The sequence below is a fragment of the Acinonyx jubatus genome, chromosome X (genome assembly GCF_027475565.1).
Source record: "Acinonyx jubatus isolate Ajub_Pintada_27869175 chromosome X, VMU_Ajub_asm_v1.0, whole genome shotgun sequence".
Taxonomy (NCBI): Eukaryota; Metazoa; Chordata; class Mammalia; order Carnivora; family Felidae; genus Acinonyx; species Acinonyx jubatus.
This window is the reverse complement of record NC_069389.1, coordinates 104,480,576-104,493,787: the sequence shown is the minus strand read 5'-3', so window position 1 is coordinate 104,493,787 and position 13,212 is coordinate 104,480,576. Positions and strand designations below refer to the sequence as shown.

At 33.9% G+C, this 13,212-nt stretch overlaps 1 protein-coding gene across 3 annotated transcripts in view; it reads left to right on the top strand.

The window, feature by feature from the left end:
- ZNF280C (zinc finger protein 280C) overlaps positions 1-13,212 on the top strand; it is a 62,952-nt gene that overhangs the window by 20,521 nt on the left and 29,219 nt on the right. For all 3 annotated transcript variants that reach the window (XM_053201686.1, XM_053201687.1, XM_027054403.2), the window contains exons 7-10: positions 1,359-1,473; positions 4,365-4,535; positions 4,681-4,790; positions 10,716-10,936. In XM_053201686.1, the coding sequence (XP_053057661.1) occupies positions 1,359-1,473; positions 4,365-4,535; positions 4,681-4,790; positions 10,716-10,936 (617 nt within the window). The remainder of the gene's footprint in view (positions 1-1,358; positions 1,474-4,364; positions 4,536-4,680; positions 4,791-10,715; positions 10,937-13,212) is intronic.

The window sequence follows — 13,212 nt, the reverse complement described above, 5'->3', positions numbered from 1 at the left end:
AGTTCAAAAAACCTGAATTGAAAATGAGAGAGACTTGGGGCGCCTGGCTGGCTTAGTCAGGGTAGTGAATTTTAGCCCCACTTGGGGTATAGAGCTTACTTAAATCAAACTGTATAAGAAAAACAAAGAAAAGAAAATGAGGGGCTTGAGTGCTAATTCTAGCTAGAGCATTGTCACAACCTCAGTGGCCCTCATTTTCTTCATTTCTAAAATAAGAATATTTACCCAAACTACTGGCTCTCAAACTTGGATCCTCTAAGCATCCACAGGATGTTTTTCTTTTTAATTAAAAATTTTTTTTTAAATTTACATCCAAATTAGGTAGCATATAGTGCAACAATGATTTCAGGAGTAGATTTCTTAATGCCCCTTACCCATTTAGCCCATACCCCCTGCCACCAACCCCTCCAGTAACCCTCTGTTTGTTCTCCATATTTAAGAGTCTCTTATGTTTTGTCCCCCTCCCTGTTTTAATATTATTTTGCTTCCCTTCCCTTACGTTCATCTGTTCTGTGTCTTAAAGTCCTCATATGAGTGAAGTCATGATATTTGTCTTTCTCTGACTAACTTCGCTTAGCATAATACCGTCTAGTTCCATCCACATAGTTGCAAATGGCAAGATTTCATTCATTTTGATTGCCGAGTAACACTCCATTGTGTATATATACCACATCTTTTTTATCACAGGCTGTTTTTAATAAAAAGTTAATAGGTGTTCTTGATAATGGTAGATTGCCAAAAATGTAAAAATTATTTTAGCTGGAATCAGACTAATTCAGTGGTTTCTCATGCTATCATAAGCTGTTTGGCATTTAGGGGAAAAAAAGCAAAAAGGAATATAATCATTTACATGGAGATAGATGAAAATCATTCCTACCTTTGACCTAGGGAAAAAGAATAATGGAGTGGGTGGTATCTTTCATATTAAAAAAATTAGTAACTAGAGCTTACTCAGACTCAGAATTTTTGTTTCTGTGGGTATGGTTGTTTAATCAAAGTTCCTCAGTTTCCCAATCCTAGGGAGCTTTTAGAAAACAGTTTTTTTGTTGTTGTTTTTTTTTTTTTTTTTGTCATTTGATCTGGGGTGAGGCCTGGGCATGATAGATTTTTTTTTTTTAACTCTCCAGGTGATTCTAAGGTGAGCAAAGATGGAGAATGACAGATATATATTTTCAAATCAATTGAGAATCCTATGTAAGGGAATTTTCTCTGAAAACGTTAAGCTTCATTCTTCTCTTACCACAACAGCTCTTTAGGGCAGTCTAGAAGATAATTTTGTGTGTGTGTGTGTGTGTGTGTGTGTGTGTGTGTGTGTTTCATAAAAGTTTATGAAACAAAATAATTATAACTTTTTACAGGATTTTGCAAAGAATTTATCACAAGTTGAATCGGATGATTCTTCAGATTTACTGTTTGACTTGACCCAGGATACAATTCCACTGTCCCAGGAGGGATCAACAATTTATATAGAAGGTTTGGCTTAGCACATTTTATGAATATAATAAAAAGAAACTTCGTGAATATACATGTGGATTGAATTTCTATTTTGAAACCCATACCTTCATGTTAAGTTTTTCATATACCATAAGATAGAAGCTAATAATCCCTGACTGCCTTTCTTGTGTGATTTCTTGTGTATAAATTTGAATTTAATAGTAGAATATTGTATTTCTTTCTATTAAGTTAGCTAACATGTATTTTTTTAGCTCATTCTCACTTGGAACCAGCCATGGCCTGAAAAATCTTAATATAATTTCTGTGAGTCAAGAAAGTCCCCTGATGTCCTAATACTATCATTTAAAAAAAAAAGTATTAATCATTTGGAAGGCCATTAGTATGAGAAAAAGCACATGGCTATAGTTGATTTTTTAAATAGGCTAGTGTCTTTCTTTCCAAATAAATCATGTTGATGTGATAGTTAAATATGATTATAGAGTATTATTATAAAAAGGCAGTCTTTAAAAAAATGGTTATTTGCACATAGTAAGTACCTAGTAAATATCCATTGAAGGAATAATGAAAATTTTCAATTGAAGTATTACAGTTCTTTGTGTACCATAACAAAGTTCTTCATTAACTTGAAATAAATTAGTATGCCATGCATTTTATTTAGTTAAAAATTCCCTTATAATCATAGCAATTGCTATTTGTATATTAGTAAATTTGTTATATTTCACTAAATGGAGGTATGTAAAGATTTTTTTAATATTTAAATTGTTTCCTAACAAATTCATGCACATTTATCAAACCAAAATAGAAAAAAACTTCTATAGTAATATGTGTGCAAAAATATTTTTCCCATTTTGATAATACTTGGTTTATTTACCAATCTAGGGTCACTTATCTAAGTTAGTAAAATAACCAAGACCAAAATAAATGAGAAGGTAAAATAGTTGTCTGAAGTCTGATTTTATAAAGCACATGGTCTTTATTCATAGAAAATGTCTGAAATCTTGAAGCTTCTAGGGGGTAACAACAGTGACACCTAATCCTCTTGTAAATTGTTATACTATAGGGAGTGGAACTTTGCCTTGATGGTAAATGGGGTTATAGTTGATTAGCAAAGTATAGGTTTGAGCCTGTATTCTAAAGGTTTTTGTGGCCTTTATCATGTCACATCTTTATGTTTCAGATTTCTCATTTCATTGAAATATATACTTTTATTTTTGTCAGATAATGCATTCATTCTCCAGACCTGAAGTCAGCCATTTGGAGATATAATTTTAATTCTTGCTCTACTTATCTCAGAGCTTTTTTGAGGCTCAAATGAGATAAGTGAGAAATGATAAATGCATTAAAGCTTTAAAGGACTTGACAGTAAACAGTTGTTAGAATGATAATTGCGAATGATAATATGTATTATGTGTTCAGAAGCCTGATTAATGGACCCCTGTCTAGAATAATCATAGAAAGTCCTTGGAGAAGGTTGGATTTAACTTGATTTTGGAAGAATGAGAATAGGATTTTTATTGGCACTGTTGAAGATAGTGAATGGCACAAGCCAAAGACAGTAGAAATAAACAGGTTAAGGGGTTAGAATTTAAAACTATTGAGCTCAGAGTGATTTTATTTAACTTGGGAATTTACTCATGCTTTAAAAAATTATATATGAAACAGTCTATATTTATTGTACAGCCTGCTAGATAATCAGTTGCCAAAATAACAGCCATCATTGGTTGTTCAAGTAACCTAAGTATCTGAGAAGAATGTTAGTGATTACACAGAAATTGATCCCAAGTGCCTGCAGTATAGCTGTCAGTAAGCATGTGCTTGAAGATGGGAAAAATCATTTCTATGTTATCTTAAAGAATGAAGCACATATTTGACAGTGGAGCCCACTAATACAATACTGTCATTTTCCTTTTATTTGTCTGTTCTACTGCTTCTCCTATTACTGTACAGTTGGGAGCATTAAAATAGGATGTGCAGTTTTAGAATCTTTATCACAAAGTACAATTGTGTGTTATTTTCTAGAGGACTTCTGCTGGGTCTGGTTATAGCCTAAATAGCCCCACTTCTCTTGAAAATACCCTGAATTACATGATTCTTTGGCCTTTAAGGTGATGGTTTTCAAACTCAAAACTGTCTTTAGTAATGAAATCTCCTCTCAAACAAAATTTTATGTAAAAGTCTAATTTCTTTAAAAAGGTAAAAGGAGAGTTTTTCTAAATGATTTGCCTACTATATTCCCTAAGACAAAACCATTAGCCTCAGGGGAATACAGTTTGAAAGCCATCATACTTTTTTAAGTTTTTCCATATGAATGTGTGAGGTATTATCATTCAGGATTAGTTGTTTGCACTTTGTTCATGGGTTTAAATTACTTGCTTATTCCCTATCAGGTTGTTAATAAGTAGAAAAAGAACTTTTTATGAGTATCTTAAAAGTTTTCTCTAAATTTTTAAAATAAAAGTTGTTTTTGTTTACAAGCCCAAAGGTATTTAAGCATCTGAAGGTAAATCTGTTTATGGGAACTGAGCTTAGAATGTTCCCTGTGCTTCAACTTTTTTTTTTTTTTTTTGCTGGGGATTTTTTTGGTCTGCCTTCTTTTATGTTACCTATTTATATATATTTCTTTATGTGGAAGTATTTTTAGAATTTTCTTGCATACAAAGTTTATTTCATGAATTGTTCAAATGTATGTAGTTCATAATAACTATTTGTACAATTTCTATCTTGATCATATAAGTTTTGATCATTCTGTATTGTCATTTGTATGCTATAATTCATTTATATTATCTTTAATTTAGCTTCAAAGTATTTTTACTTAAATTTAAATGTAAAGCCATTTTAGTAGCATTTGTAAGCAATGGTCTATATTAAAGTATTTACACATATTTTCCCCACTATTTAAATCATTGTAGGTATAGATGAAACTCTGCCTATAATAAAACGTTCTTCTACTTCTAAAGTAAACAGTGTTAATCCAAAAAAGCCAAAGACCAGTGAAAGTGGTTCTGACATAAGTCCTTGTGCTTCGTTGTCCTTAACTAACTCTCCTTCGGTGGCATCTTCCCATGTTATGATATCAAAAGGTAAATATGAATCTAGCATGTGAAATAGAAATTATATTACTTATACATAAATTTTAGACATTCTAATGAATTTTTAAACTTTTATTACTGGTTGTTTCACGTTTAAAAAAGAATTTGAGTCACGAAAGTCCTTAATCTATTTTAGGTACAAATACCTCATCACCTCACTATAAAACTGGAGCGCCTTTTCTAAGATCTTGTCCGAGGTGCAATGTAAAGTTTAATCTTTTGGATCCCTTGAAATATCACATGAAGGTAAAATTTTTTCAAAATTTGAATTTTAAAAATACTGGCAAGTCTCTGAAAACATTAAGGATCAGTCCATTGTAAATGCTCGTTTGTCCGGGTATTTAGATAAGGAATCTTCTCACTGATATTTTCATATAACTTAAGTAAAAATTGATATTCATGATGATTGTCTTTATACAAGATTTAAGAATCTTTCCCAATCATGAAATTTTAAATTTAGCTTATGTGTACTATAGTATATGCATATTGTATTTTACAGGGGGCATTAGAGGATACCAAGTAATCCTTCATTAATTTTATTAAATGTGATAATAGCTTTATCAGCCATAAAATTATCAATAAAAATATCCATTTTCTGGAGCTGGATGATGAAGTAAGGTGAAATTGACAGTGTTTGGGAATTGCTTTAAAACTAAGGATGCTAGACCAAAGCTTTAGATGTTGCTTTTTCTAAGAGATGTGATTGTCATTGATCTCTCTCTGAGGCTTTAGAATATATGAATACATTAAACACAGTGTGTAGTACTTTAAGAAATAGAATAGTCCCAAGTGAGGAGGAGATCTTCCCTACCTCTGACCCCTTTATTATTTTTTTAATGTTTATTTTTGAGAGAGAGAGAGAGCTGGGGAGGGGCAGAGAGTGAGATAGAGGATCTGAAGCAGGCTCTGCAGTGTCAACGCAGAGCTGGATGTGGGTGGGACTTGACATCATGAACCGTGAGATCATGACCTGAGCTGAAGTCGGATGCTTAACCGACTGAGCCATCCAGGCACCCCCCTCCAATCTTTTTAAAGTATTATATCTAGAAGACTGTAAAAAGTCCAGTGTTTCTTTTAGCGGCAGCCCTTAGAATGTTTGCAGGTATTGGAACTTTCCCAGGTGAATCATTTATTTCTCAGATCTTAACATTTCTTTCTCTTCATTTCTGGCATTTTTTTTTTAATTTAAAAGTTTTTTAAGATTTATTTGTTTTTGAGAGAGTGCAAGCGGGAAAGAGACAGGGGGACAGACGATCTGAAGTGGGCTCTGAGCTGACAGCAGCGAGCTCAATGCAGGGCTCGAACTCACGAGCTGTGAGATCATGACCTAAGCCAAAGTTGGATGCACAACTGACTGAGCAACCCAGGTGCCTCTCGTTTCTAGCATTTTACCACTTGCAGGACAAATGTCTATGGCAAATTTCATTTGCAAAACCATTTGCCCCTACCTATGAAATGGTTCATGGGTGGAGGAATCCTCTCCTGCTCCTGGATGGCCTCCAATCGAATTGCTTTATTCAATCCCATTGCTTTATTCAATCCCAAATGGTTCCCAGATAAGTTAGTCCCATGCGCCACAGCTACCAAGTCACGCAGGGGCTGCAGCCTTTGTCTGATAGGGCCCGCCGGGCCCTGGGCCGAGGCACCCTTAGCCAGCACTCACACACGGTGCTTGAATCTCTGTACATACTGTATTTTAACTTCTAATGAAAATAATGTATTGATCAGAATATTTTATTGACTAGGTCATGCCATTCTTCAAACCTCTTGTAAAGCAGACATTTTGTTAGGTGCTTAATCTTTCATGGTACTTAAAAATCTTTTCTCTAACGTTATTTTCTTTGGTGATATACGTGTGTCACGTTACTCAATGAAAATCTTAGTCTTGCATTTTAGTGTTTATTCATCAGGCAGAAACTAATGGTAGAACATTTCATAAGTAATGCATGTTACTAATTGTTACAGGTTAATTCTAGCTTTATGTTGGTGTAGGAAGCTCTTGAAATTAGGTTTTAGGTAATTTTCTTTTTAAAAAAATGTTCATGTATTTTGAGAGGGAGAAAGAGAGGGGCAGAGAGATGGGGTGGGGGTGGGGAGAAAGAATCCCAAGTAGGCTCTATGCCCAATGTGAAGCCTGACCCAGGGCTTAATCTCATGACCATGAGACCGTGACCTGAGCTGAAATCAAGAGTCAGATGCTTAATTGACTGAGCCACCTATATTGCAGTGTTCTGTGTTGTCTGTGGAAAGAGAGTCTGTAGTCTTGTATGCCCAATATAAATGGCAGGCAGGGGGAAAGGAGGCAAGAAAAAAGGCCATGTAGATTATATTTAGGAAAGACGGGATGAGAAGAGTGCAAGGCAAAGAAGCAACTTAGGAAAAGTTATTGCTTGCTGTTTCAAAGATTGGCAAATTTTTAACTGAAATTCAACATTTTATAAAAAATGTAGGAAGAAGTGTCCTAAAATTCCAAGTACAATCTTTTTTTAAATTTTTTAACGTTTATTTATTTTTGAGAGACAGAGAGTAGGGGAGGGGCAGAGAGAGAGGGAGACACAGAATCTGAAACAGGTTCTAGGCTCTGAGCTGTCAGCAGAGCCCAGTGCAGGGCTTGAACTCATGAACCATGAGTCATGACCTGAGCCGAAGTCAGATGCTCAACCTACTGAGCCACCCAGGTGCCACTCCAAGTGCAATCTTTGTTCTTGGGCAAAACTGTATTTGAATATTGAATATTTGAATATTGGAAATATGATTATTTCCACCTCCCTGAGTGTGATTCCCGTTAACTGAACTTTGGGTTTTGGTTTTATATAAGAATTAGCTTTTACCAGCATTTTCAATTTTCCTATCTATGTAATATAGAGATATACTTTTTTAGTTATCCTTGGTTTATTTAATTGGGGGTGGGTGGGTAATATAGTCACGTGATTCAAAAAGTATAAGAAGATAGATAGTCATCATCCCTTACCATCAAGGAAATGCAAATTAGAACTAGAGTGAGATATAACCTCATACCTGCCAGAATGGCTAAAGTCAGCAACAGGTGTTGGCAAGGATGTGGAGAAAAGGGAACTCTCTTGCACTGTTGGTAGGAATGAAAACTGATGCAGCCTCTGTGGTAAATAGTATGGAGGTTCCTCAGAAAGTTAAAAATAGAAGTACCCTATGATCCAGCAATCACACTACTGGGTATTTACCCAAAGAATACAAAAATACTAATTCAGAGAGGCACATGCACCTCTATGTTTATAACAGTATTATTTACAGTAGCCAAGATATGGAAGCAGCCCAAGTGTCTATTAATAGATGAATGGGTAAAGAAGATGTGGTATATATACGCAATGGAATATTATTCAGTCATAAAAAATGAAATCTTGCCATTTGCAGTGACATGGATGGAGCTAGAGAGTATAATGCTAAGCAAAATAAGTCAGAGAAAGACAAATTCCATATAGTTTCACTTATATGTGGTATTTAAAAAACAAAACAAATGAGCAAAGGGAAAAAAAGAGAGAGGCAAACCAAGAAACAGACTCTTAATTATAGAGAACAAACTGATACCTACCAGAGGTGAGGATGGGTGAAATAGGTGATGGAGATTAAGGAATGCACTTGTTCTGAGGAGTACCAGGTGTTGTATGTAAGTGTTGAATCACTGTATTTTACCCTGAAACTAATATAACACTGTATGTTAACTAACTTGGATTAAAATAAAAACTTAAATAAAAAAGAACGTATACAGTGAAGAATCCCATCCTGTCTCCTATTTGCCTGGTTCCCAGTATGAGTTGCAAACGAAATAATTTTTTTAATGTTTTGTTTACTTTTGAGGGGTGGGAGGGGCAGAGAGAGAGAGAGAGGGAGGGAGGGAGACCAACAATCCGAAGCAGATCTGAGCTGAGAGCTCGGAGTCCCATGAGGAGCTCAAACTCAGAACCTTGAGATTATGACCTGAGCCCAAGTCGGACGCTTAACCAACTGAGCCACCCAGGAGCCCCAAAATATTTTTTTATTAATTTTTTTATATACTCTTTGACATTCTTTCTGAATGTATAGGCACATGTGAATGTTCTTATTTTTCATATATTTTATACACAAATCATAGCATATTACATATATTTCTTCACTTGAAGAAAGTGGCACACACGTTCTCTAAATGTAGCTTTTATTCATTGTAGTATTGTTTGTGATTAAAACTATGTGAGGGTTTTACATTTTAGCTTTACATTTTTATATATCAGTTAAATTTTTATAATATTACAATAAGGATTTCCATTTTGAAAAAATGTGAATTTTAGATTATTTGTGGATAATCTTTTGCTGTTATTATACATATGTAGATTGGAATACCACAAAGATAATATTTTCTTCCAAAGGAAGTATTTTAGAGTATAAATGAAACATCCTATTTATCTAAGGCACATTACTAAGCTTTAAAGTATTATTTCATTTAATCCATAGAAAATTCTTCAGGCTAGATCTTTTTCTCCTTGTTTTATAGCCAATTAATTGGTATAGCTGGGATTCAAACCTCAGTCTCTTTGATGGCAAAGTCCAGGTTCCCACACTTTTCTCTCCGTTTTGAAAATTGTATGGGCTCTTTTCTTGGATGTTACATAGAAACTTGAAAATAAGGGTTGTTATTTGTTTTTAAGAGTATGGAATTTGATAGTTATCAGTCAGTTCTAACATACAAATATGTTATTTAGATTCCTGTATCTTCATTTATATTCATCTACCTGCTCTGTCATTTTTTTAAGTTTCAAATTAACACTATTTTCTTTGATGTCTTCCAATTCTGTTTTATGGCTGCTGCTATTTAGGATATAGATGGATCTATCTCTTTTAACTTCATTGTGAATGTATCCTATATCATTTTTATAAAGTGTTCCCATTTTGGCCTGGATTCTATTTTGTTTGACATTTATATTCTTTATCTTTTTATTTTCACCCCTTCCAAATCACTTTGTTTTTGGTACGTTTCTTGCTTCCACAGAGTTGTTTTTTCTTTTGTGATCCTGTGTGAAATTTCTTTTTTCAGTAGTTGAATTAAACCCACCCATTTGTATTAATTGACAGGATAGATTTAATTGATCTGGTAGGTTTAATTGGTCTTGATTCTGTCACAATTTTTTTGTTGTGTTTTATTTTTCTAAGCTTTTCATTTTGTGGTTGCATTGTGAGTATGTAGTTTGAGTTTTTAGAAAAGTTTATATTTTTGATCTCTAGTTATTCTTAAAGAATTCGTCTAGAGAAACTCCACAACTGCAAATTGTGTATAATAAATGAATTAGTTTTATCTAATTGAAAATTAAAAGTTTATGTATGTAAGTATTCCACATTAGGGTCAGTTTATATGAGGTCTTGGGTTGTTTTTTTTTTTAAGTTTATTTATTTATTTTGAGGGACGCCTGGGTGGCTCAGTTGGTTGAGCGTCCAACTTCTGCTCAGGTCATGATCTTACAGTTTGTAAGTTCCAGCCCCACATCAGGCTCTGTGCTGACAGCTCAAAGCCTGGAGCTTGCTTCAGATTCTGTGTCTCCCTCTCTCTCTGCCCCTCCCCCGCTCACACTCTCTTTCTCTCAAAAATAAAATAAACATTAAAAAATTTTTTTAACTTTACTTATTTTTGAGAGAGAGAGAGAGACAGAGAGAGAAAGAGCATGCACACTAGTAGGGGAGGGGCAGAGAGAGAATCCCAAGCAGGCAGTGCGGAGCCCGTTGTGGAGCTCAAACCCACAAACTGTGAGATCATGACCTGACTCGAAATCAAGGGTCAGACACTTAACCCACTGAGCCACCCAGGCACTTCCAAGCTATATCATGACAAATATGAAATGAATGACTTTAGGCCAAGGATCAAATTATTATTAAATATTTATATCTGAAAATTTTACTTACAAGGAAAATGGTATTAGATATAAAGCTATCCCTGGTCTTAAGGTTTTTAATTTGTTTTTGAAATTATTAAGATATGAGTGTTTATTGTTTGAATTTGTTAGATTATATAAAGAAAGAAGCAAACATTTTGGTGACTCTCTCTCCAGATATATTGCCAAGCATATTTTTACCTAAGCTGGCCCTAGTTATAAACACAGAATCATTTTATGGCACCTAACTTTTTAGAGAGATGTAAATAAAACATACATATATTTTTTTCTCTTTCAGCGTTGTTGTCCAGACATGGTAAATAAATTCTTGGAAATGATTAAAGCAGAACTTATAAATACTGAAAATAAAAATAAGACTGGTGCAGAAAAAGGAAAATTAATTATGTTAGTTAGTGACTTTTACTATGGAAGACACGAGGGAGCTGTTGATGATGAACAGAAGACTTACACAACTTTTAAATGCTTCAGTTGCTTGAAAGTTCTTAAAAATAATATTAGGTATGTAAATATTTGTTACTGTTTCTGTTTGAAAATTGGTATGCTACTGATGTAAATATCATATCTTTATTTTCCTGTGCTATCCTAGGTAAGCAATTTTAACACTTTCTACTAAGAATAAAGGCAGATTATTGTGTTGAAAATCTTTTGTTTCTTATTGTATTTTAGGTGTTTGACACTTAGATCCACTTTGTTGTATTTTTTTAATAAAGCTTAAGAAAGGAAAAAAATTTGTTTTAACTTAGAGAAAAATCACATTTGTCTGTTTTTATCATTGAACTAGGAATTTTCAAGGAGATATTTTTATCATTTAGCTACTTTTGAATCTACTTTTCCTATCACAAGAACTACTTCATCCAGTTTGACCTCCTCCATATTAGTCTTATTTAATGCTCTAGTTTTCAATTCATATGTATCATTTTTACCACATTTACCTTGCAGAGAAAGTGATATTTTAAAAATACTTTTTAATTTTTTTTTATTTTTGAGAGAGAGAGTGCACAAGAGGGGAAGGTGCAGAGAGAGGGGGGGACAGAGGTTCAAAAATGGGCTCCACACTGACAGCAGAGAGCCCGATGCGAGCCCAAACTCACGATCTGTGAGACCATGACCTGAGCTGAAGTCAGACACTCAACCGCCCCTAGAAAGTGATATTTTTTGATGATCTTCTTTTTTTTTTATTTAAAAAAAACTTTTTTTAACGTTTATTTATTTTTGAGACAGAGAGAGACAGAGCATGAACAGGGGAGGGTCAGAGAGAGGGAGACACAGAATCTGAAACAGGCTCCAGGCTCTGAGCTGTCAGCACAGAGCCCAACGCGGGGTTTGAACTCACGGACCGCGAGATCATGACCTGAGCCGAAGTCGGCCGCTTAACCAACTGAGCCACCCAGGTGCTCCTGATGATCTTCTTTAGAGAAGTTCCAGTTTATGAAACTTGTCTGCTTTTATTTTATAATTTAACATATTTTAAAAGTAGAGATATAATTCTCGATTTTGAAGATTTATACGTGTATGGTTTAAATTTTGGGAACTTATACTTTGCAGTCTTTGAGTAATATGGCATATTACTGTCATCCTAAGTAAGATAGTAATGAACAAAGTAACAGGCAAGACACACTGACTGGTATTTTTCATTGGGTATATAGTCTGACATTGTTTTTTTCAACATTTTATTATAAAACTTTTCAAATACTCAGCAAAGTTGAAAGTATTTTACAGTGGACATCTGTATATTTACCTCCTCGATTCTACCATTAGCATTTTACCTCACTTGTGTTGCCACGTACCTATTCATCCATAGGCTCCATTTGATGTTTTTGTTTTTTTGTTTTTTTACTTTTCAGAGTAAATTGCAGGCATCAGTGCACTTCCTTTAGATGTGATACTGATATATATATATGTGTATATTGTCACACACACGTATTTGTAAACTTTTAAAAATATTTACCCTTGATAGCTATGCTTTGTAATTAGCATTCTTAAGTATCCTGCAGGTCGTTTCTAAGCCTAGTATTTATTTTATTTTCTGATGAATTCTTGGGTCCAAAATGAAGTACCTGGAAAACCCCTGAAATGCACTGTAATATAAACCTAAAACAATTATGAATGCTACATCTGTGGCAGTGCTTTCTATTCAAAGACCTTTCACATATATGATTCATATGAGTTTTTACATTTCTTTACCTCCTTTTATTAAGCCCTAACAGCCATCAATAGCTAATGGCCAGTAGCTTAACAGAAGAGAATTGTGCTTTGAGATGTAACACTGAAACAATGTTATGATGAGAATTCTGTGACTTCCTTCCATATCTTTACCATTTTTACAATAAAATACATGAGAAAATAATAGTAAGTTTGGTCAAATGCATAGGAAAGCGGTTCACTGTTTAAGTATTTAACTTATTATAGTTAAATGTTAGGCATGTGATACTGGAAGTTCTTTCGGCAATAGCCTTTTGGTTTTTCCTTTAAGATTGGCCTGTTTAATATTAAACATGAAATTTCCTTTTTTGTTTCATTTCAAAAGACTGGTTATAGATTTCTAGATTATCAAAATATCTAGAAATTTTAAGCTAACCATATTTTATAACACTTAGAAATCTTGTAGGATTTTTGTCATATTGTTTAGTAAATAAAACCTGAACAGTTAACCAAAGATGTTGTAGATGTTAAATAACATTTTACCTTAACGGTAAATCTAGGATGGCAAATTGATGGTTTTAGAGGGTGATAGAAGTGAATAGGTCAAAATTTCTACTCTCTGCCCTGTCAAG